Source organism: Vigna angularis, chromosome 7 (genome assembly GCF_016808095.1).
Source record: "Vigna angularis cultivar LongXiaoDou No.4 chromosome 7, ASM1680809v1, whole genome shotgun sequence".
NCBI classification, from domain to species: Eukaryota; Viridiplantae; Streptophyta; class Magnoliopsida; order Fabales; family Fabaceae; genus Vigna; species Vigna angularis.
Genome location: NC_068976.1, coordinates 11,840,018 through 11,866,157, shown reverse-complemented (window position 1 = coordinate 11,866,157; position 26,140 = coordinate 11,840,018). Strand labels below are relative to the sequence as shown.

Below are 26,140 nucleotides of genomic sequence, written 5' to 3'. Positions count from 1 at the left end.
GTTAGTCCCTTTATAGAAATGTGAGTGCAATGGATCCTTACTTGTAATTATTTGAGTCTAATGAGTCCCTTCCGTTAAATAGAAGGAAACGGAGTTAGTGGGCTGATGACGTGGCAGTTGTCTTTGGTGAGGTGTCAAGACGCAATTGTTTGCGTGCTTACGTGGTGTCCCCACTTTGGTTTAATACCCAATTTCTGCGTTTATGGCCACCGCTGCACTCAGCGAAGCCCTCTTCAACCGCGGCCAGATCTGCGGCGCCTGCTTCGACCTCCGCTACCGCGACGAGGACGCCGACTGTCCCCGTTGATTTCACTCATTTCTTCGCCGGACCTCGAGCTCCAGGAATCAAACCGCGATTTTGAATCTCTCGCTCTACGACGAGAACAAGGAGGCCATCGCCTCCGCAGGAGCGATTAAGCCGCTGGTTCGCGCGCTGAGCACGGGAACCGCGACGGCAAAGGAGAACGCAGCGTGCGCGCTGCTGCGGCTGTCGCAAGTTGGGGGTGATTTGTTGGAGAAATCTTGAGGGAAGTTCTGGAGAAAGCTACGAAAACTGTTCGAAAACGTAATTGCTTCTAACCTCGTAACCTTCTACGTGTGCTGTAGCCAACTCTCCCACGCGCGAAAACTGTTCGACAAAATTCCCACAACAAATGTTCGCCGCTGGATTGCCCTCATTGGCACGTGCGCTCGCTGCGGCTTCTACGATCTCGCGCTGGCGGTGTTCTCTGAGATGATCATTTGAACTACCACAGACATGTGTCTTCTCCTTTAATTGAGTGAGTTTTGATGGCAAAGACACTGTCCTCTCTCTTTCAGCCTTGGACATATTCAAATTTGAATTGTCACCAAACTTTTGCACTCTTGCTTTCTCAGCCTTTTCCTTAATTTGTTTTTCCCTTTCTGAGGCCAATTTATGGCGGTCTTTATATGCAGGATATTTTCCATCCAGATGCCCAACCACTGTCTTAGACATCAATTGGAATGAAGATGCAACAGAGTTTAAGGATTCACAGGATGAAACTCTTCTTATGCTAGGAAGAGCTAGTGTTTCAACAGAATTAGAAGGTTCCTGATCATTCGGTCCAAAGGTAGTGATGGCTACAGAATCACTAGCATTCCTTTGCATCAACAATTCCAGGGAATCCCTAGGTCTACTACTCATATTCATCCTGCTAGGAGAGCCACCTGAAAGATATCTGGCTGGTGATGAAAGAGCACTTGAGTCATCTTTACTTTTGCCCCATTTCTTCAACTTTTGGATTAAACTAGTTTTCTTGCTAACACTACTATGTTTACTCATAAAACTATCAATGGAAGAAGTATTGTCAAAATCTTCACTGCCTGGTGAAGAGGTATGAGAGAAGTAGCTATCAAGATCTGTATCTCCTTGTCCATGCTCTGATCCCGCATATTCTAGCATTATCTGCTTAGCCTTCTCTTGTGATTTTGGGCTGAGACTTGTGTTTAGATCACGGGTTGATAATTTTCCAGGAGGTGCCTGGTAATTCTTCAGCTCATACCTTAAGCATGCATTTACCCAACGAAGATATACAAGCTCTTCAACTTCACTGAACCTATTAATCTGGAGTCCTTCTACGTCGCGGCGAACATCCTCGACGTCGACAGCCGTACTGAGCTTCCTGAGCAACCTCGCTTGGAGATGCTTTTGCAAGCGAGCAGCTCGCGCGTGTCACGGTCGATGCAGAGGTAAGTCACGCTGAGCTCGCGGTCCACGAGGTAGCAGTCCTCGATGTTCTCCTTGGGCACGCCAGCGAGGACCGTGATCGGCGCCTTCTGTTTGACAGCCTCAGCCCCGGAACTGCGCTTGCCATGGTGGTCTGCGTTGGAGAAGCTCGATTTGACATCCTCGCGGGCCACGGCGGCCGGGATCTGCAGCAGTTTCCCATGGTAGGAGGAGCGGAGATCGCGGCGAAGGGGAGGGTTTCAGAGGAGATGGTGGACGATGTGAGGTGAGGTGAAGGTGAAGGCGTGAGGGTGTTTTCGCCATTTCATATATAAATTTAAGGTTTAATACCACGTAAGCACGCAGACAGTTGTGTTTTGAGACCTAATCATTAATTACTGTCAGATCATCATTCCATTAACTCCGTCTGCTTATATTTAACGGAAGGGACTAATTTGACTCGAAATTTTGAAAGAGAAGACTCATTTCAAACACTTTTAAAATGAAGGACTAAATTGAGATTTTCGAACCAAACTGAGGACAAAATTGGGTATTAAACCTTTAATTATATATTGAATTGAGGAAGAATGTGGAAGTATCTTTAAGAAGTTTGAATGTGAAAGCAGTGATTAAAGAAAAGAATTTTGTAACAGCTGGTACACAATGTATTTAAAATTTTGTCATACTTTCATATTTGATTGGTGTATTTGAACTTTGAATTTCAATAATTAATTTAAGAAGACACTTTTATAAAAGGCTTGCTTGATTTACGCTATATTATCTGTTAGTCACAACTTCTTTTTTTAATTTTTAATTAAATGTCTGATCAATTGAATCAGAACACCTGGTTTTCTCATGCACAGCTGGGTTACCGTATGTACATTCACGTATATTACATAAATTATAAATAAAAATAGGTATTGAATTATTACTATAAAAGAATTTATATTAATACATCGGAAAATAATTTATTAACTTCACAATTTAAGAAAATAAGTTGATTGAAGTAAGGAGGGCAACGAAAGGGAGCACGAATAATTTTTATTACCTCATATTTATCTTCCACTCTCATACCTATAATAAATAAATAAATGTATAGTTTTATTTCATTTATATCTCTGTCGGATAATACGTATACACATGTATTCATAATTGTATGGATTTCTTATTATTATAATATCAATTAATTATTTTTAAAAAAAATTAAAAAATTATGACAAAAGAAATATAATATTATCAAATATTTAATATCAAAATATGTTTTTATTCTTTTAATATCAAATATTTAGAAAAAAAACTTATAATTATATAAATTTTAAAATATAGTAAAATATTTTCAAAATCAAAATATTTATTAGGTTAAACCACTCTCGTAGTTTCGATTTCTGTTATATTTTTTCAAATAGGTCTTTTTATTCTAATTGGGTCCCTAAAAGAGAAAAATTGAAACAATTTGCTCTCTACCGTTAAATTGGGTTAATAAGATTAACTTTCAGATGATGTGTCAGTGAGAGGTGGAATCATTAAATGATGTGGAACATTCAGGTTACGTGGAATATATAATTAAAAAAAATGTTTCTGAGAATTGAAACCCAAATTAGGGTTCATCATCTTCAACTTTACCTTTCATCATCTTCAACTCTAGCGATTGATGCTCAGGGTTCATGAAACCCAAAAAGTTTCTGAAACATGAAATTAAGCACCACCAAATTAGGGTTTCTCAAAATCAAATTGGGTTCGAGATTAAAGACACAACAAATCACGAATTCATAGAGTTCGATATTGGAGTAGAGTCCAGTGTCTCACAGGGCCTTTCCTTCGCCTTCTCCATCGTCAAATACATTCGCTATAGCCAAAACCTCACCAAATCAAAATCCAGCACTCTGCGCCCCTGGTCGTCCTCAACGGCGTTGTCGTCGCCCTCGCAATCGTCCTCCTCCTTGTCCTCACCACTAGCATCGGGACGACCCACCTCCGCCACAACAACAAGAAGAAGAAAATGAAAACAGAGTTAGGGTTCGCCGAAGGTTGCAGGTTTTGTCCACTGTTCCATTCTTCTTCATCCTAAATTCTGCAACAATAATATAATAGTACAAAGTTTACAACGCACAACGACCAATAATAAATCTAGGAAGATCTGATGTCTCTTTCTCCCTCACCGTGACGACATATGATTGAACCTCATTAAATAAAGTTTCCTCTTTGGAGTTCTGGGTACTTCAATTCTTCATCCCCACTAATTTTAGGAATTGGGTGACTTTTCTTATCCCTTTCCTTCACTATTCTCTGGTGGGTTCTTTATCCAATGCAGAATTTGTGATTTTGATCAATAATCACCTTTGAGTCATAATTTTGATGTGTTTTGAGTCCCTCTGCATGTGAGATTTTTGTGAGTATACTGGATTCGGCATATAGTGTACTGAATTTCACCATCTTCTTGTGATGTTCGTCTCAATTCTCAGATGTTCGGCATATTGAAGATGAACCCTAATTTGGGTTTCAATTCTCAGAAACTCTTTTTTATTTTTTAATTATATATTCAACATAACTTGCTTTGTATATGCCAATCTAACATGATGGCCACGTATTTCAGGGAGCCGATTGCTTCAATTTTTCACTTTTAGAGACCCAATTGAAAAAAGTGAGACATATCTAAGAAAATCCAACATAAACAAAGACTACGAAAGTGATTTAACCTATTTATAAAGTTTGCAAACATTGATGAAATAAAGTTGAAAAAATTAAAAGATATCTAAAAAAAATTAAAACAAAAAAAGAAGATAATATTAACATCAAAAATATTTTAAATGTCTCTTTACTTCTTTTATCCAAATTCTAATTAAATATTTATTAATAAAAATGATAATAAATTCTTTTAACCAAATCACACAAAGAACAAATATTAAAGTAATACTAATTGAAATTTTGCATAAATCTTTCATTTTTTTAATTTCAATTTATGTTGGATGGTAATAAAAACAATGACATTATTATAGTAAATAAAAGGCTTAATAGCCTCTTTTGTCCCAAGTTTTGCTCGATTATGTCAATTTAGTCATTGGTTTTAAAAAAGTGTCAACTTGGTCCTCATTTAGTAAATTTTGCATCAACTTCGTCCCTTCCGTTAAATAGAAACAAACGGAGTTAAGGATTGATGATCTGGCTGAAACGTGGCATTTTTAAATTGTATGTGTGGTGACGTGTTTAGTATTTCCTTTAATTATAATTAATTTGGATTAATGTTTTTCTTTTAATTACTTTTAATTATAATTAATGTGACAGTTGGCAATGACTTCCCACTCCTCAGATCAAATATTCTTCTTCTTCTTTCAAAAAAGAGTGTTGCAGTTAGCAATGGATAATCGACAATGGCGTCCCACTCCTCCACCGAATATCTGCCCCACTTGCTCCCTCTCTCACTTCCCCTTCTGCCCCGCTTTGCCTCCCCCACCCTATCACCACCCCCAACCCCCCCCCCCCCCCCAACCCCTCTTTCTTATGCCTCCGCCAACCCTAATTTCCAGAATTTCAAGAGACCCCGAATCCATCCTGTCGTTTTGCCCCACCACCCTCACAATGCCCAATTCAGTGGGTTGCGCAAAGCTGTGTTGCGATTTATCCATGGTTGTTCTGGTTTGGTTCTCTTGCTTTGCAGGTTTGAGGAGACACGATGTTGATGCACGATGAGGATGCTCGCGGTGGGGATGGTTTCTACATGATTAGGGTTCTGCAATTTGGGGCTCTTTTCAATTGGGGTTTTGGGGATGGTTGCGTTTCCTTGCAGGTTTCGAAGGAGAAGTACTGAACTCGTGATGAATCTGGTGGTTTCAGAATGGACGAAACTCGCAAGGTAGAGGCGCGATTTGGGTTTCGTACATGGAGGCGAGAAGATGAACTTTCTCGGGTTCTCTCTATTGTCGCGATTTGGGTGGTTGATGGAAGAACGAAGGAATTTTCGGTTGTCCAAGATTGCTCGCGGTGGTGCGTCAATAGAGGTGATGTGATTCACTGTGGTTGTTGGACGACGCTGGTTTTGTTCTTGAGCGTGGTTGAGGTGTCTCTGGCGACGATCGGTGCCGCCGGCGAAAGTATTGGATGGCTAAAGGGAGGCACAGCGGCGTTGGTCATGCGGAGGACAGAGCTGTCGCTGATGAAGGTGGAGATGAGACCTTCATTTTTGAAAAAGATAAAAAGAAACCCTAGAGAAAAGAGGGTTTGGGCTTGGCCTAGAAAATACCCAGTGCACTCCTAAGTTCCATCTTTGCACTCATTCCACACGCCAGCATAAATATATCTACAAAATAACACGTTTTCTGCCAGATCATCAATCCTTAACTCCGTTTGTTTCTATTTAACGGAAGGGACGAAGTTGACGCAAAATTTACTAAATGAGGACCAAGTTGACACTTTTTTAAAACCAGGAACCAAATTGACATAATCGAGCAAAACTGAAGACAAAAGAGGCTATTAAGCCTAAATAAAATGTCTTTATACAATTTTAGTGATAATTATAAAATGAGTTAAAAAATAAAATTAATTATATAAAAATAATCAAAAACAGTATCAAAAATATTGAAAAGAAATAATAAATAAAAATATTTAAAAAAATAAAAATGATTAAATGTGCGTCTTAAAAAAATAATGATACAAAATTCAATGAAATTTAACAAAAGAAAACAAATGTATAATTAATTATGTGATAAGATGAAAATATATATTAAAAATTTAGGAAAAACTTTTCAAATATAAAGTAATCAAACTATTAAGAGATAATAAAAAAGTTTTAGTAAAACAAAAGTAACAAAAATTAAGGATTAAACGGAATAAAAAATATATTTTTTTATATTACCTTCTAAATGAAAATTTAATGTGTTTAAACATTTGAAATTGACATTCATCATAACCATAGTCACCATTGATAGATGTAGATGGTTGGCGCTTCAATGTACCTCTTCTAGCAGTGTAATGGGAAGCAAGTTGTCCTGTCTCATAATCGTCCTTTATTTTTTTACGACGACATCTACCCAGCAGTGTGTCCTAATGATGTCATCATCATCGATATTTGCTTGTGATGCATCATTAGGAGGTCATGATCTTTGTTTCAATCTGACATGTGAGAGTCTAGTAGAAAATTTTTCCGGTTAAAGAACATGCAAAATGTTAGTAGAATGAGGAAGAATAAAAGGAACAAAATAGTACAAATTTGAAGTTTGTAAAAGAGTTTGTTTACGCTTGTCAAGAAATTTTCTCTTTAGTATTATCCCTTAAATAAATAATTTAAATGAGCTTGTTCATGTCCTCTGTATTATAGACTACCCGAACAAATTCAACCACCAAGAATCCCAGTACTAGACTACAAAACAACTAAAAAATAAACTTATGCCCCTCTAATTGGCCAACCTTTTATAAATGGCCCAGCACTGTGCATTTAAGAAGCGTGCGACCCAATCCATGACGGTCCGATATTTTGCAAACGATGTGGTATCCAAAGTGGCACACACACACACACACCGAGAATCCAGCGTGAGAGGAGAGAGGGCAGAGCCTTGAGAAGTTTCTCCTCAAGCGATGCAAGGCCAGCGATGTCGGGGACTGTCCGGCGACGGTGGAGAGAGCTGCTGACAGTGGTGAAGAAGGCAAAAATGGAGACGACAGTGAGAGAGGTAAGAAAAACTCTGTCTTTTATTATATTGAAGTATTTGAATATTACAGTGTGTTTCTTCTCATCTCAGAACTGAAACAAAGAAGCTCTATTTATAGAGCTTCTGTAAAACTAAACATAACCACCTAATAACCGTAAAATACAGTAGTATATTGTCTTTTAGACAGTAAGGGATATTTATTCCCAATAGCCTCCCCTCAAGCTGGACGGTGTATCGTTATCAGTCCAAGCTTGGGAACAATTGACCTGAATCTGACGCGATGGGGGAATTTGGTGAAGATGTCGGCCAACTGCTCGTCGGATCGCACAGGAAGGAGATTTAGAAGACGTTCCTGGACTTTCTCACGGACAACGTGGCAGTCAAGCTCAATATGCTTGGTCCGTTCGTGAAAGCTCTGGTTATGAGCTATGTGCCTTGCAGACTTGTTGTCGCAGTACAAGGCTGGAATTCTTGACTCTTCTACCTGAAGGTCCTTTAGGAGATAACTGAGCCACTGTATTTCACATACAGTGGCTGCAAGAGCTCTATACTCAGCTTCAGTGGAGGATCTGGAAACAGTTCTCTGCTTCTTAGACTTCTAGGAGATAAGAGAAGATCCAAGGAAAACACAGAACCCTGTTGTGGATCTTCTGGTGTTGGGACACGTCGCCCAGTCTGAATCACTAAAGGCTTTTAGTTGCATAGGAGAATCAGCAGCGAAAAAAAACCCCTCAGATGGCTTGGATTTGATGTACCTGAGGATGTGTTGAATAGCACAATAATGATGATCAGTAGGTGATTGTACGAATTGGCTAAGCAAATTAACTGAGAAACATAAATTGGGTCTGGTATTTGTAAGATATAGCAACTTCCCTATTAGCCTTCTATAAGGGCCTGGATCATCCAGGTAGCTGTCAAACTTGTATAGTGAGCTTGTGTCACTTAGGAAGGGAGTAGACGAAGGTTTGCACCCCAACATTCCTGTCTCCTCCAGTATGTCCAAAGCATATTTCCTTTGACATAGGTGGATACCTCTTTTAGATCTGGCCACTTCCAGTCCTAGGAAGTATTTGAGCTCTCCAAGATTCTTTATTCGAAACCTATTGTGTAAGAGCTCCTTTATGCAATTGATTTCCATCATAGAGTTTCCTGTTAGCACAATATCATCTACATATACAAGTAGAGCAGTGAAACTTGTAGGTGTTCTTCTAATGAACAATGAATGATCAGACTTAGATTGAGTGTAATTAGCATTTACAAGAAAAGAAGAGAGTTTCTCAAACCATTGCCTACTGGCCTGTTTCAAACCATATAATGATTTAGTTAGTTTGCAAACATGTCCCCTATTATAGACATTCAGACCTGGGGGTGTCTCCATGTAGACTTCCTCATTGAGATCTCCATGTAGGAAGGCATTGTCAACATCTAGTTGGTGTAGGAACTAGTTGTTTGAAGCAGTTAGGGCAATGAGTAACCTAACTGTGGTGAGTTTAGCCACAGGGGAAAAGGTGTCAAGGTAATCTATGCCCTCCTGCTGTGTGTAACCTTTTGCCACCAAACGGACTTTGTACCTTTCAATGCTTCCATCAGCCTTATATTTTGTTTTGTACACCCATTTACATCCTATAGCAGTTTTTCCTGGAGGTAGTGAAGTCAAAACCCAAGTGTCATTGTCTTGCAGGGCTTTGATTTCTCTTTGCATTGCCTCTACCCATTCATTCATGCCTTTTGCCCCACTGTAAGATATGGGTTCCTTATTTCCAGTGACAGCTAAGGTGTATCTTAAATGTTTGTCTGAAAAATTATCACATCACAAGAGATCAGAAATCGGGTATGGGGTTTTAAAACAATTCTTTATAAACAAGGATTGATTGACCTGATGAACATAATCCTTCAAGTATTCAGGAGTCTTTTTGGGTCTGTCAGATCTTCTGCATCTGTGATTCTCTTGGTTGTTTTCTGTATTGTCACTGTTGTTTCCATCATCAGAGGACGGTTGGACCTCTTCTGGGTCAGTAGCATCTAACCCAGCCTGTCTGTCAGCGTCAGTGGTATAGTGATCCTTTAGAAGTTCACTGAGGATGTCAGCTCTGTCTTCTTCGGCATCACTGTCTTCTCTGTTCGCTTGCAGATTTTTGTAAGGGAAAATGTCTTCATGGAAGACAACATTTCTGCTTATGATGAGTTCCTTGGTATTTATGTCAAGCACAATATAGCCTTTCACACCACTTTTGTATCCTAGGAAAACTCCTTTTCTAGCTCTAGGGTCAAGCTTACTTCTGTTGTTTGCAAGAGTTGAGGCAAAACACAAGCATCCAAAGGTTTTGAGGTTTAAATATGTGGGGGGCAGATTGTAGAGAAGGTCATGAGGAGTTTTGTTGTTAAGAGTGATAATAGGTAATCTATTTATTAGGTAAACAACATGACCAACAGCATAAGACCAATAAGCATTAGGAATATTAGCTTGAAAAAGAAGACCACAGGTAACATTTAGTATATGTTGATGCTTTCTTTCAACAACAGAATTTTGTTCAGGGGTCTCAACACAACTCCTCTGATGATTGATCCCATGCAAGTTATAGAAATCCACACAATTAAATTCAGGACCATTATCAGATCTGATAGTTTTAATCATTTTGTTAAACTGGTTTTTAATCTTAACAACAAAATTTTGTAATAAATCTCTAGTTTGACCCTTATTATTCATTAGAAAAACCCATGTGTGTCTACTATAGTCATCTACTATGGTGAGAAAATATCTATGACCATGGACCGAGACAGTACTAAGAGGGCCCTATATATCACAATGCACAATTTCAAAAGATTCAGCAGTAACAGAAACACTCTTAGCAAAAGACAATTTTCGCTGCTTAGCAAAGTGGCAAGTATCACAAACAATGTTAGTGTCAATTTTAACATAAGGAAACTTCTTACAAATCTGTTTTAGAACCCTGTCTCCAGGATGACCTAACCTACAGTGCCACAAATTTACATCAACGTTCTTAAAAGAGAAAGTAGTCTTAGCAATATATATCTTTGGTCAGGTTTAGGAAAAGCTTGTAGATAATAGAGTCCCTTCCAAGAGTTAGCACATCCAATCATCTTCAATGTATGGTTCTCCTTTATCTGACAAGTCTTAGAGGTAAAGGTTAGGCTGCAGTCCAAATCATTAATAAGACTTTGGACAGAAATTAAATTGAAACAAAATTCAGGAATATAAAGGACATTAAAAATGATAAAATTTTTGGAAAACTGCACTGTTCCTGCATGTTCAGCAGTGAGAATAATGTTGTTTGGTAATTTAACAAAGATAGGTCTAATTTTGTAAAAAGTGACAAAGTTTGTCTTATCATGTGTCACATGATCTGTGGCACCAGTGTCTATTATCCAGGAAAGATTACCTTCTCTATTCTCAGTTTCATTCCTTTGAACTTGATTGACTTTGTGGGTAGGCTCATCGATTTTATCCATCATTCGGAGAAGCTTTTGCATCTGTTCAACTGTGAAAGAATTGAAAATATTACCATTAACAGTTTGCTGTGTGCTTTGAGTTCCTTCCGATTCAATCTTGTTCTGGCATGCATTGACAGAATTCCAGTCAGCCTTTTTATCTTGGTTGTTGTCACCCTTTTTATACCAAGGAGGATACCCATGCTTAGAGTAGCACTCATCTATAGTGTGGTTCATTTTGTTACAATATGAGCATTGTTTACCATAGTTAGGATTTCTACCTCTTCCTCTTCCTTGACCACAAAATCCAGAACCCCTTCCTTGGCCTTTCCATTGACTGCTTTTGTCAGTCACATTTGCCAGGACTTTGGTATCAACAGAGTTGTGCTTCTCTTGTCTCTCTTGTTGCATAATGAGGGAGAAAACCCGATTAATATTTGGAAGAGGGTCCATCAAAAGGATCTGCGTTTTAACAGTGTTGTAAGAATCATTTAACCCCTTTAAAAAGCATATCACATGCTCCATTTCTCTATACTTCAAGGAGACTCTTGACAGATCACAACTGCATGGGATTTTACACGTACAAGTGGGTAGGGTCTTAGAGACTCCAACTCCTCCCATAGAATTTTTAGATCAGTAAAGAACTGGCTTACTCCTCTCTCTCCCTGTCTAATAGAGTGTATTTCTTGAAGTAAATCAGAAATCTTGAAGTAATCACCCTTATAGAATCTTTCTTTTAGCTCATCCCATAATTCTTTGGCTTCTTCAATGTATATAACGCTTTCAGCAATCTGTGGAGAGAGAGTCTTTGTTATCCAAGATAGAATCATCACATTGCATCTCTCCCATGCATCAAACAATGTGTCAGTTTTCTAGGGTTTCTTTATAGACCCATCAATGAATTTTATCTTATTCTTGGAAAGCAAAGCTCTCTTCATACTTCTGCTCCAAGAAGAGTAGTTGTTATCATTTAAAATCTGTGTAATCAGTGTGAGACCCGGGTTCTCACCTGGATGTAGATAATAGGGGCTGGATGGATTGGAAGATTCGCCTGGGTGCAAATAGTAGGAACTGGATGAATTGGAGGATTGGTCCGTTTGATCCATGATGAAAGAAACGCAAGAACCAGTCCAAGAAGATACCAAGATCAGAGGCAACGGAAGCAGAGCAGGTACTAGACCTGCTTTGATACCATTTTATAAATGGCCCAGCACTGTGCACTTAAGAAGCGTGCGGCCCAATCCATGACGGCCCGATATTTTGCAAATGATGTGGTATCCAAAGTGGCACACACACACACACCGAGAATCCAGCGTGAGAGGAGAGAGGGCAGAGCCTCGAGAAGTTTCTCCTCAGGCGATGCAAGGCCAGCGATGTCGGGGACTGTCTGGCGACGGTGGAGAGAGCTGCTGATAGTGGTGAAGAAGGCAAAAATGGAGACGACAGTGAAAGAGGTAAGAAAAACTCTGTCTTTTATTATATTGAAGTATCTAAATATTACAGTGTGTTTCTTCTCATCTCAGAACTGAAACAGAGAAGCTCTATTTATAAAGCTTCTGTAAAACTAAACATAACCACCTAATAACCGTAAAATACAGTAGTATACTGTCTTTTAGACAGTAAAGGATATTTATTCCCAATACAACCTAAGAAATGTAAACACATTAGCTTTGTATATATCAACACTATAATTATTATGTGTTTGGAAGGTAATTTGGAGTCTACCTACCAATTTTCATTGTTCAATACAATAAACAGAGAATGAAAACTAGATAAATAATTGTTCAATAAAATTCATATTTTTTCACAAAGATTGAGAATTTAGAAAGTTAAATGATTGAGATGCTTTTATGAACTAAATTTGGTATCATGGTCTATTTAAAACCTTAAACTTATTACACTTGCAATTTAACATTATTTTTTCTATTTGTTTTCCAATTTTATCTTTTAAATATTTTGTAAAATTAAAATAATTATTTTATCAACATTACTGTTAAGTGATTATTTATTTAATTTTAACGGCTTTTTTTATTTGATTGTTTTTTTAAACTTAACTGTTTTTTAATTAAAAAATTACCTACAAAATAAATAAAAAATACTTAAAATAAAATTATAAAAATTATTTATACTTAAGTTTATATTTATAATAATAATAATAATAATTTTATTATAATAAAAAGGTTGATACACATGTACTAATTTCACTGGTATTTTATAAAAAAAAAATTATCAATGAACAAAGTAAAAGTAATTAAAATTTTATTTATAAATATAAAAAGGGTGTATTATTTAACCACGAACTATTATGTATGATATCTCTCATGCGATATTGTCAAAACGTCTTAAAAGACATGTTCTATTTTTAAAAAAAATTATAAATATTGTACAGATAAATCGCCAAATAAAAATGATATACATAGAGAAAATACATATGAATTTATAGTGATCATACAACCAAATATTAAATTTTTTTCCACTCTACAGAAAATGGAAAAAAAGTATATTTCTATTAATGGTTACAAGAATCTTGAATGATACTTTTGAAATTAGGTTGTGCCTTGCAGAAAATGAGGACTTTACTAAAAGCATTTGGTTTAATTATTTCACCATGACAATCATTGTTTTATATCTGCTCCTAAATATTTTCTGTTACGCATTTGTGTTCTTCAAAACAGGTTCCACCTATAACATAGCATAGCAGAGCTACATTAATGCATTTCTCAAAATTTCACATCTATGTATTAGCTGAGAAAGTAAGATATCAACTCTTTTTAATAATAAGTTTTACTTATAACTTATCATTGTCCTAAAGAGCATTGATAATAGCTTCAGGATTTTAAATCTTTCTGTTCATCTTATTCACTTCTTGTTGGATTCAACCCTTTCTTTTTTCTTAACAAATAAGATGACTATCTCTTAAATATTGAATCAACAATAATTAATTTCTCTCTTTACAGTGATTATTCAATTACTCTCTTTAATATTCAACAATAATAACTTCACAATGCAGATTATCTTAAACGCACTTCTCACTCTCATGTTGACTTCTGAAAAGGCATTATTCATGGTCTCCCATTTAGACTTGCAATGATTGGTTCGTAAGGTTGACATTTGGGTTTTCAACGCAAGAGTCCAATTCATAAACAACTTCCATAATTGAGAAAACCATTAGGCACCAATCACTATGCTACTCTTCAATCGACACGTTCTGTTTGTTAGCTTTTTTCTTCAGTTGAGATGTGTTCTTGCAATGCACTTATAGATGAAAGGCTGTCTTTGTACATTTCACCACCTTCTAGGCATTTTCTTCAAAAGCACGTCAAATATTTTGAAGTTATATTTTAGGTTATAAATACCTTAGATAAAGAGGCTAAGATTATTTAGAAGTGGACATTTTCTTAGGTCATATATGAGATTAATCTACACATAAAATACTTTATATACACTACAAAAAAGAAGGGCATTACCGAAGGCCAGAAGCCCTCGGAAACAACCCAAAACCGTCGGTAAAAGGTAATTACCGAAGGCTTATCGACGGTCAAAGAGCCCTCGGTAAATCCCTTGTCGCTAACATTTACCGAGGGCTTTTGCCCTTCGGTAATTACCGAGGGCCAAAAGCCTTCGGTAATTACCGAAGGACAAAAGCCTTCGGTAATGACCAAATAGCTGAAAAAAAAAGTATAAACGCCTTCAATTTTTGCTTATGAAAAATGAATGTGGCCGTGAAGCATAATGGAGGGGACCACGTGAATGAACCAAGCACAGCAACCAGTACACAAAAATGGGGAATCTTCTTTCTCTTTGGAAGTGGGAGCCGCACCCTTATTGGCTTGGAACGTGATTTCAAATTGGCCATTAAATTGCAGCAAGCAGAAGAATCCCAACTCAAGTTTTGAATTCAGAAGAACCAAGGATTTCCCACATCAATTTGAAACGAAAACTCTATCGAAATAGAACCCAAATCGAAAGTCAGAAAAAAAGGAGGAGAAGAAAATTTCCTCCTTGCGTCGCAAATCAAAACAAAGAGAAGGAACCTCCGCCGCTGTCACTCGCACCACACTGCACCGCGAGAAGGGCATCTACGCCCCATCTGCATAAATCCTTAATCAGAATCGTGAAGGAGAAGAGGAAAAGAAAACGCTCGCTGTCCAGAACGAGAAAAGAGGGAAAGGGGAAAGAAGAAGAACGTCCAACGCACCGCCACAAACCACCACGAACGCCGCTTGGTCGCGACATCTCCAGTAGCCGGAGGGACTTCGGAGCGGGGTTCTCGCCGTGGTTCGAAACGGGGTCGTGAAACTCTCCCGCGCTGTTGTTGGCGTGGTTCCGTGAAGGACCAGTTCCGATCTCGAGTGCGAATCAGTTGCGATTGGTCCTAGATCCAAGGCGGTGGGGGCGGGAGTCGAGGTCGGAATCAGGTTCGGAGGCGTGATCAGAGGGGTGGGAGGAGGGGCGGCGGCAGCGGTGGTGATGCGCTGCGTTGGTGTGGTGGTTCTTGCCGCTGGCTCCCCATTTCAAGAAGGGAAGGACGAACTTGTGCAGAGGCTGGGACTTCACCGGAGGCTGCGCCGGTGCGGTGGACATTCGGAAATGCATAAAGCTTTGGAAGCTGGGGGAGGATTGTGTATTTGGAAACGGTGTTGTTGGGAATGAGAGTAAGAAAATGGGGGAAAAGGAAGAAGAGAAGAGGAAACGCTCACGGAATGTTTCATTCGAAGAGGAAACTAAACCCTTTAACCCAATTTCTTGAGCCCTTTACCGGCGGCCCACATCTTTCGGAAGATCCTTCGATTAAAAAAAATTACCGATGACCTTTAGGCCTTCGGTAAATACCCGCCGGTAATTTTAACATTTCTTGTAATGATATAATAAGGGTACAAATACAGATAAAAAGATTCCAGAACATTAAAGCTAAAACAATGGCTAATCTATTCAATTTCAACCATACTGAAGTGGATTAGCTGTCTTTTCTTACCAATGTACTTCAAACTCCTTTGCCAAATCAAACACCCATCCAAAGCTTTCTTTGGTTGAAACAAAAGAAAAGAAATTAAGAAAATGGGAAGAAAAATAGACGAAAAGTAAAAAGTTAAAGTTGTTTGGTTAAAATGAAAGAGAAAAAAGAAAGAATAAATTAAAGAAAAGTATGGATTTAGATTAAAAGAAAAGACAAGAAATTGGTCACTTTTATTACAGGTTATGGTGAAGCTGGATTGTTCAAATGGTCTGAAATTTCTCCAAAAAAACATTGGTGTTCCATCGTTTGTTGGGTAAATCATTGAATTGAATGTGTAAGACACTTTTTATCTAGTTCTTGAAAGAATAAAAAAACTCCAATTTAGCCGCTGAATATGTAAAATTTCAAGTTAATATCAAATATAATAGCTTAATGATAAAATAATTCCGGATAACAACAAAGTATAATTGCAGGACCTTTTATATATTCAAGGACTAAAATCAGGATTTCATTCTTTCAAGGGCTAAATTGACAATGTAAATTGGTCATTTAACCATTTATTATTGCATTCAACAGTAGTTTGTCCATATTGCTTAAAAGGGGTCCAACCAACATGGCAAAAGGCCTGAATGATGAAAACGCTCTGCATTTTCCAAAGTAAATACAGTAAAACATCTTTCATACAAAGCACAATGTAAATTTTACACACTCAAAGGCATATAATCTTGATAGAATATCTTGGGCTACGCTTTCATGAGTTGATCACACAAATCACATCTCATCGTGTGAGATGTGATGTCCTTCTTTAGTGGAGAAGAGATAATAAAATTAATAAAGTCTCCTTTATTTTAAGCCCATTAATTTAATTAGCATCATTGACTATAAAAGCCAATTTCTGTTTTTATATATCTTTTGTAAAAACCAAAACATGAAATTTACGTTGTTTTCCTTTGCATGGATAGTCTTGTTCACGGTAATTCGTGAGAAGTGATTTCGTTTTTGTTGATTTAAAAGCGAGTAACGAAGCGGAATGCACAGATTTTGAATCCTCGCATCTTGCTTGGATTGAGGATAAAGGCTATGTTCACTTTAAACGATAAAGGCTATGTTCACTTTAATGTAGTAGTCCACATTTTTAATATAATAGAACAGTTAGAAGAAGATTTGTAGATAAGCAAATTTAGTTGTAATTTAAAACTTTAACACAATAGAGTATTTCAAAATAAACAGAAGCCTATGGATCCTAACTAGGCTAAGCAGCGGTGTCATCTCCCTCCAAGCCCTGTTCCAAAAGCACCTCATCCACCTCTGCTCACATACAAATGGATGATCATTGCAACAGAAAACACACACAAACAAAAGACAAACACAAGCAGAAGGGTGAGCTAGATATAACAAAATCATGTTATAACAATCACACCCAACATGCAAGTTTAATTCATATATACTGGGTCACTTAACACACCTTGTTACACTTTAAACTTGACTCGTCCGGACTTAGAATGATTGTCGAGCTATGGCGGGTCATGCACTCGTGGTGGCCTCTACTGCTTTGCAAAGTCATTGCCAATGGGTTTCACCCTACCACACTCACGAGGTTAGTCCATTATCACTCACCTTGGGCCATACTGGAAGCACCCAAGACTAGGACCTCCTGCTACTACTCACGACATGGTTCAATCCTCTCTACTTGAGAATGATTGACCATTGTAGTTTCAGGATAACCCCCAAGACTGAGCTTCCATGTAAATCATTCTAAAACACACCAAGGGCACCATCATGGATCTTCTCCTTGAAGATCATGGAATTACGTCCAATAACATAGGGCACCACCATGTAACCTCCCTTTGAGATCCATGGAATATACGTCCATCAACCATACTTTTAAAACCACATACTTTGAATCACATACACTTTCACTTTAACAATATACAACATGTTTGAATCCCATCATACAATACCATCTGCTCCAACACATACTTCACAAACCATACAACATTCAACTCTATGTGAAACAATACAAAAGAGAAGATAGAGAACAAAACCCTGAACGTCTCGCACAGCACACCCCTTCGCACAACGATACTAAGAGTGTTTCGCATAGTGCGCACTATTTGCATGGCGAATTAACTCACAGAGGTGCCATACCTCATGCCTCTTGCATAGCGCACCCTAGTCGCTATGCGAGAGCTCAAACAAAGACCAACCCCCTTAAAACTCTCGCTTTGCGCCCAATTCGCCTTTCGAATTAAACTGGCAATGACTCCAGGTCACCACCAGTCGCATAGCGACCAGATTCACTATGTGAATCACCAGACAGAGAGCAGCACCCTTCAGTCATTCGCACAGCGAATGACTCAAACAAAGAGCACCCTTTGCAGGGACTCGCTATGCGAGACAATTCGCATAACGATTCTACACCATCTGCAGAACGCAAATTCTGTAGAATTATGCACTCACACACCCCCTTATCATTTCTATGCCTTTTCTCCAATTTCTAACACCCCTAATTACCTAATTAAACTTGTCTAGATGTTCCTAAACCCTTCTAATACAATTTTAAGGTGATTACAACTCAACTTTTACTCCTCAACATCAATTATCACCACTTGAGGACCCTAAACCCAATTCTAACACTTTGCACTTATTTGGACCACTTTGATGACTCAAACAAGTCACAATATACTTGTTAAGACTGTCCCAACAGACCACAATAGCCCCTGACCTCTAACTCTCAAAATCATTACCTCACTTCCTCTATAATAACCTAAAACACTACCAATCCTCTTTACTTTCAACATAACAGCTGTTGTCTCGGAATATACTCATCTAACATCCTCAATTGAAGTTACACAACACGTTTAAATCAATTCACAAGCATCAGTTCACAGATTCACAAATGAACATACCAATACATATAATTTCATCTACTCAGAACTTAACATACAACCCAAACAGCAGAATTAATACATAACTCAGTATATACACATACATGCAACTAATTATAAAGAAGTATTCTAGCTCCCCTTACTTTGGAGTTGAATACCCCAGCTCACAACACCGCTTCCACAGTACCCTACTCGGCGAAGAACCTAAACAGTGCCCTACAACCATCGAAACGGTGATGGAAACAACTCTTAGAACTAGGATTGAGTGGAAAATGATAAAGAGCAAAGCACAAGACACATGCAACCAGCAAAGATTTCATGTGCTATGTTTTAGAACGGAGAAGAAACTGCATGTAAGGACTTACCAGCCTAGAACCCAAAATGAATCAGTCCGTTGTGAAGCCCTCTACGTTGCGGACATTTGGGCGCCACCTAATCGGAAATCCACTCGCTCAGTGAAGAGAAATGGTAGAGAGAAGGCAGAGGTGTGGTAGAGAGAAGGTAGAGAAAATCTGAAAACTAAGTTTTTAGAGAGAGATAGAATGCTCAAGCTAATGGACCAGGATGTTTGAAAAATCTATTTAAAGTCTGGTTTCATTAACTTAATGCACATTTTTGCTCTTTTAACTCTATTTTTCAGGTCCTCACAATTTACAAGCAAGGGGTATGATTTTTATGTTATCAAAAAAATTAAATATTCATGATGAAACCAATAATAAATTAAAGTTACAATATTACATCACATAAAAAATATCAAAACATAATAAGATACAACCATATTTATCATAGTTTATAATGAATTTCCTTTGGTTATGTATGTAACCAACTAATTCAAATGATATTGCATTGGCATTCCTATTAAACGTCTTGTATGGGATGGATGTGGAGACAAAAATTCGAAACACCATTTGAATAAGTTATCGTCTTGAATGTTCATAGTCCTTAATAAGTTACCAATTTCTTCTGAGATATGATTATATGAATGAATTGTGGCTATTAGTCGCACATTTTGAAGCTCTGACACAGTCTTTTTGTTTTAGTATTTTCTTTTTCCAATTCATCAATTATTCGAGAACTCATTTAATTTGTAGTTCATTACAGTGACATTCACAATAAATAAAAGTATGATAACTGTTGTGAAAACAAATAGAATTGAAATTGATCTAATGTAACAAATCAAAGACATAAGTTAATGTAATATGATAAAGGGAATTCATAATGTCATGTAATACAATCATTGAATATAATAGAACTTAATCATCTAATTGGTGCATAATTAAGTTAACATTAAGATTGAGGTTAGCGAATTCTTGGTTCATGTCCAAGGATAAGTTGGTCAAGTTATCTTCAATATGCTGAACACACCCCTGCATTTGTTCTATATCCTGCATTTTGTATGGCAAGTCTTGTACCCCTCTCACATTTGAGTAATCATATGAGGATTTGAAGGATAAGGAGGATGTTGCACAGGGTCCTCGTGTTGAGGACTTTGATGTTGTGGTTGTTCTTCCTCTTCATCATCACCGACGTCATTCTGCAACACCATTGACGTTAACAATATTCAACCTCTTTCAAGAATTAGTAGAAAAATGTTTTTTGGTCCCAATTTAAGTGTTGGCATCACCGTCAAGATATACTCGAATGTATTGCATGATTTGGATGATCAAGACATTGTATGGTAAAGGTTTGTCACCGACCTTACATTTATGCATATGTTACATGATATGATGAGACCAATTAATAGATATATTATTTTTAAGCACCTATAACATAAAGATATCTTTGTGCAACCATTTTGCAAAAAGTTTATTATTATTGTTTAAACTAGGCTTAATTACCTACTTAGTCCCCATGTTAGGAGGTAATTTTCTGTTTAGTACCCGGTTTTAAAAATGTAGGCATTTGGTACCTATGTTTTGAAATTTGTATCAATTCAATCCTATCCAGTTAACGGCGTTATAATTGATGCGAGAAATTAAGGACGTTAATGAAGATGCATTCAAACATTTGATAGCTATTCCACCCAGGCTATAATTAACGTCCTTAATTTCTCGCATCAATTATAACGCCGTTAATTGGATAGGATTGAATTGATACAAATTTCAAAACATAGGTATCAAATGCCTACATTTTTAAAACCGGGTACTAAACAGAAAATTACCTCCTAACATGGGGACTAAGTAGGTAATTAAGCCTTTAAACTACCAACTGTTTTAACACGTTGACTATGCATTTTTGGTCTGACCCCAATGTCATCTCATGGTCATAGGGAAAGTCATCTGATATATTTACGATGGACAATTTATGACCCTCATACATGAGATGAGCAACATTCAACCTATCAATAGGTTTCAATTTATTTTTTTTCTTGTTCACCTCACTCTGAAGATACCAAATGAATGAAGATTATAAAAAATATTATTATATGCTTAGATTGTCCAACTACCGCTAACCTTATTCCCCAAACACAATTCATCAAGCATGGCATTAAGAAGTTATGCGTCCATTCAATCCATTTGATGAACTCCTTTGTCCCGCCAAAGGTCTCGGTCATGACTCCCTTACCTCTATTAATTTTAAACACATTTCATAAACAAAACCTTAACAAATTAAGATTAAATAATCATATAACCAATTTCTTATTATTACAAATAACATAGTCAAATAACACAATAAATTACAAAAACTACAAGTTTTGATAATCTCGTCATATCTCATCTGTTATGGAATCCATAATACTACTAACAAACTTATAATCTTCTTCACGAACTTGAGCTGATGTTGTTTGGTCTTCCCTTTCATTTAGTTCATTATCAACCTCATCAAGTAATGAGTCATTGTTATCCACGACACAAAGAAAGTTTTGTAGGCTACAACAAGCTAATATAATGTGTCATTGTATCCAACCCATAATGTAGTTCAATTCCACTGGCAATGATAGGGAATCTCTTTTTTCCACACACCAAATGTCCTTTCAATGACATTTCTCAAGAATGAATGGCGATGATTAAAGAGTTCGTGTGGATTCTATGATCTTTTGGGTGTAAATTCTTTAAAGTGATATCTGATATGGAGTCAACGGTTATTTTCAACATAAATTCAATTTCGCCAAGTTAATACTTTCCAACAATATTGTACATATAGCCGAATTTAATCACTAATAACCAAAAAAATTAAGATCACAATCAACACACTAACTTTCGTGGATAACCAACAAATCATCTCAAGCAAAATGTCTAATAAAAATGTCAATACAATATCATTTGAATAAGTTTTTTACATACCTAACCAAAGGAAATTCATTATAAATTATGATAAATATAGCTACACATTATTATGTTCGAACATTGTTTAAGTCATTTAATATTGTAACTTCAATTAATTATTTGTTTCATCATGAATATTCAATTTCATTTCAATAACAAAATAATCATACTTCTTAACAGTAAATTATATTCACAAATATTATATTTTAAAAATAATTATTTCACCTTACTTAAATACAATTTGTTTTCATTTTAAAAATAATTTTTAATTTTTTTTCTCGTTATAATAATTTTTACAATTATATATATTATTAACAATTATCATTTTATAATACTTTTACTACTAAGAACATTTTGATAATCTTTAATTTCTACTAATTAAATCATTTTTTTATTTGTCATACCGGTCAAATCCTACACTAATTTTCATAAACTTTACTTTTAAATCTATATTTACTCATCTTCAAATCTCCCAAAAAAATAACAATCAACTCATTAAATCCTTCCAAATCCATCCACTTCCTTTCTCCCAAATCCACCCACTTCCTTTCTCCCAAATCCACCCTCTGAACATAGCCTTAGAGAGAGAACCTGACTTGATTTTGGTTCAACAAAGAAGATTTACTCTCACACACAAGTGAGGTTCTCCCTCAAAACTCCTTGTTTTGGTTTTCTACAAGATGCATAAAACAACAGAAGAAATGGCTTTTATAGCCACTGATGTTAATTAAATAAGTGGGCCTAAAATAAAAGGAGAATACTTTTTCCTTTTCTTGACCGTAGCTTTCCTTAAAACTCTCCCCTCAATATGTGCTCACCCCGAGCAATAAAAGCTAAAGAATCAATAGTTGATTGTGAAATTGAAGATAATGAAGTTGATGAACGTTCCCTGTTTACCAGATGAATAAACAAGATGTAAAAAACAATATAACAGAAATGTATTCAGATAACACGTTCAAGACAGTGCTTCCGAGAAAAAAAAAAGGTTTAGAAGAAAATAGTCTTTAGAAGCATTTAGAAAAGCATTATCCAAGTTTAAGCACTCATATGCTTTCTCCGAAAAGTGCTATGCTTGAACTATTGTCAAAAAATAATACATATATAGACATAACACTTGCTTTAAAACAAGCGCTATCTAGTTTCTTGATTCAGACAATGTGTCCTTTTTTTAGTAGTGTCCTTAGGGAAAGCACTATCTGCTTTATGTTTCTAATAGCATCATATATGGAAAGCGCTACTTAAAATGTAGACACATCTCATTCATGAAAAACTTGGGTTAAACCACACTCCATCATACGACATGATTCAGCTTCAGACCAACTCACATTTAACAATAGACGTTCTCACCGTTTTAGATATGAAAATCATGGCCCAAGACATGGAGCAAATACAATTTCACCAATAAATCATCCTTCATTTCGAAAATTAGCAAACTAAGAAAAGCATCCTTTATTTTATGCCCCACATGTGCACAAACAAATACAAAAATGTGCAAAACCTAAAAGATATGTCATCTTGTGACCATCTGTCTATCATCAAACAAAGCACAACAAAAATGAAAAACAGATTATGAATTCCGAACATAAATGCAAGGGCGATACGAAATAGACAAACTGGTTAACACTTCTGAGGGTAGGAAACATTAATTTTAGATCTTATCTTACTCATAAAATCACATCCAACGAAAGCTCTACGTTTGTGACATCAATTTACAGTGTATTAAGCATCATCATTACAACCACTGCTCTTCTTAAAAAACAATTTAACGATTTAATCTGTTACTAAATGTTCTGATAATTTTCTAAATTTCTTCCACTAAAATCTCCAAAAAAATGAAAAAAAAAAAGACAATGCACATATAAGACTCATATTGCTGGTCAATATTGCTTAAGGTTGTCTTGCATGATTTTAGAAAATAAGGAAAATGATGCAAACACTACAAATCAAACGAAATTTTACAGAAGTTAATTTCTACAGTATCAAGACTAGAAATGTTTACATAAACTATTAGTTAGCTAGATTTCCCAAACTACTTTTCAAAAGACTTGAAACAATCCATCACCCTTGAAGTTCAACTCTCAATCGGTCATCATTCATTCATCATATAACCACAAAAAGGAAACAGAACCTCCATTATTTCCTATCCTTGCCTCCTAATGTGAAACATTCTTAATGCATTTGAATTAAATAAATAAATTGATACCAAATGCCAATGTCAAAACTTAATATTCACAACAATTCCTAGCTGGAAAATGCCAATCTTACCTATCTATCTTTCCACAAAAGATTTGAGACTATCCATCCACCGCAGAAGCTCAATCCTATCCTTGTTCATCATGTATTCATGCAAGAAAACCGCAAGCTCATCATTCACACCCCTTTCGTCCAAGTACTCGTAAAACTTCTCCTGAACCTTAGCACTCAGGTCCCTGAAACAAGAAAAATAAAACACATGAGAAAGACAAGCAATCCAACTTCACGATAACAAGTAACTTCAAATATAGCTCTTTCACACAAAAATTTTCCTCGTCAATTCAAGCTGGCATCACCAACCAAGAATTTAAAAAAGGCCCACAGCCGCAACCTCAAGGCTTTTGGGGTCTGAGCAACCATACCGTAACATCAACCTAATTTGTCCACAATTTTCAACATTAAGAATCGTGACAAAATCATAATCATGACAGACAACTTAGGAACATGGAAATGTAAACATCAAAGTTTCAAAAGACAGTCAATTCAAGCTGCGACACCACAGGTATTGGAGTCATCAACCGCATCAGCCAAATTGGTCACCAACTTCATACAATATCACACTAATCACAACGAAACTGCAACAGCGACCGCAATTTATAACCTTGGTAAACATGAAACATGTGGCCAATGAACCAATGAACGAAAACAAAACGGTAAATGCCATTTTCCAAACCTGAAATCAGGTCCAATGTAAGGCCTAGCCGCCATTCGACCGCGCCTTAACACGAAAACTTTCTCAACATTCAAAGAGTCAGGCCATGCTGAACACACGAATTCTAAGTCATTTTCACCTTCCCCCTTCGATATATCCACAATTAAACTAAGGTGAAGACGCACATTCACACCAGAACTATCATCCCCATACGCAGGAACATGTTCACACCCATCAAACATCGTTGCCTCAATTATAATATCCTCACATTCCCCAAACTTCCCTTTAATCGTAACCACTTGCTCGCTACGTCTATCTTCAACCGTAAACGAATTGAATTTAGTATCAGGCTGCAAACATTGCAAGGATTAAAAACATTAATTCTAACGAAAACATCGATTCATTAAAGGGATAGAATGGAATAAAATTAGTGTATGGTTATTTGGAAATTTGTTAACCTGGTGTGGTGGCGCGTATTCGTGTTGGTATTCGATTTCGTTTCGGAGTATTCGAATGATGTTGGAATCGAAGGGCGATTTGGTCAGTGGTTCTGGCTCTGCGCCGTAGGTTCTGGCTCCACAAGGCGCGGTGGCGGCGAGTGCGGTTAACGCTCTCGGGTTCCGTTTCAATGTACAAACTCTTTGAAGCGTTCGAACGAGAGAAGAAGCCATTGATTCGGATTTCGAAATCGCTGAAGATGGAAAATGGTAAAGGGTTTTAAAGTTTACTTCGAAGGGTTTTAAATTCTATGCTGATTGCTATACGACATCGTTTCACGGCGTTTTCTTCTTTTGCCTTGCAACTTCTTCTGTTAGCATTTTGGGCCGTTACATTTATTGTACTAAAAGTAATATCATACCGTTTTTCTTTGCACCCAATGCTTTTCTTCTGCACACCCTTAAATAATAAAATCTCTAGTTTGCCCTTTAATTTAAAGTTTTGTCTGGATCAATCAAGAAACCGCTCAGATTATGCAATCTGCAACTAAAAAACATATTTCATCACACAATTAATATAGTATTCCGTATTACATAATTTAATTTTTTTAAAGGAAAAATATAACTCCTCCAAATTACGAAATTCTCCAAAGAAGGAACCGTAAGAAGTCATTTGTGGCAGTTTCAAGAGCTTGAAGATATGTGGGTGTAGAAAAATAAGGGATATTTTGGTCTTTCAAATACCCTTATTGGAATGCATGTGAAAGTTAAGGGTTGCGGAAAGAAACACCCACTAGACTATAATAAAGAGTGTTGGGCTGGCTTTATTGCTCTCAAAGAAGGAGTGGTGCAGGAAGCAACTGCCCTCATCAAATATTTTAATGGGCCTTACTTATTGGGCTTTCAAA

The 26,140-nt window shown here is 36.8% G+C and overlaps 2 protein-coding genes across 4 annotated transcripts; both read right to left on the bottom strand.

The window, feature by feature from the left end:
- Positions 1-10,123: 10,123 nt before the first annotated feature.
- Positions 10,124-11,304, bottom strand: LOC108336976 (uncharacterized). The gene is made up of 2 exons (XM_052880630.1): positions 10,731-11,304; positions 10,124-10,296 (listed from the first exon to the last, which is right to left on the bottom strand). Exons 1-2 carry the CDS (start codon positions 11,302-11,304, stop codon positions 10,124-10,126), a joined length of 747 nt encoding a protein of 248 aa, XP_052736590.1.
- An 8,523-nt stretch (positions 11,305-19,827) lies between these two features.
- On the bottom strand, positions 19,828-25,525 carry LOC108337317 (uncharacterized protein At2g39795, mitochondrial). Of its 3 annotated transcripts, none has more exons than XM_017573814.2 (4): positions 25,254-25,525; positions 24,817-25,145; positions 24,156-24,319; positions 19,828-20,158 (listed from the first exon to the last, which is right to left on the bottom strand). In XM_017573814.2, the coding sequence occupies exons 1-3, from the start codon at positions 25,464-25,466 to the stop codon at positions 24,160-24,162; spliced, it is 702 nt and encodes a 233-aa protein (XP_017429303.1). In that variant the 5' UTR covers positions 25,467-25,525; the 3' UTR covers positions 19,828-20,158; positions 24,156-24,159. The 3 variants fall into 3 exon arrangements, with proteins under 3 accessions (XP_017429303.1, XP_017429302.1, XP_017429301.1); XM_017573813.2 differs by lacking the exon at positions 19,828-20,158 and adding an exon at positions 21,231-21,688; XM_017573812.2 differs by lacking the exon at positions 19,828-20,158 and adding an exon at positions 22,325-22,779 and having other exon boundaries at positions 25,254-25,524.
- Positions 25,526-26,140: the final 615 nt, after the last annotated feature.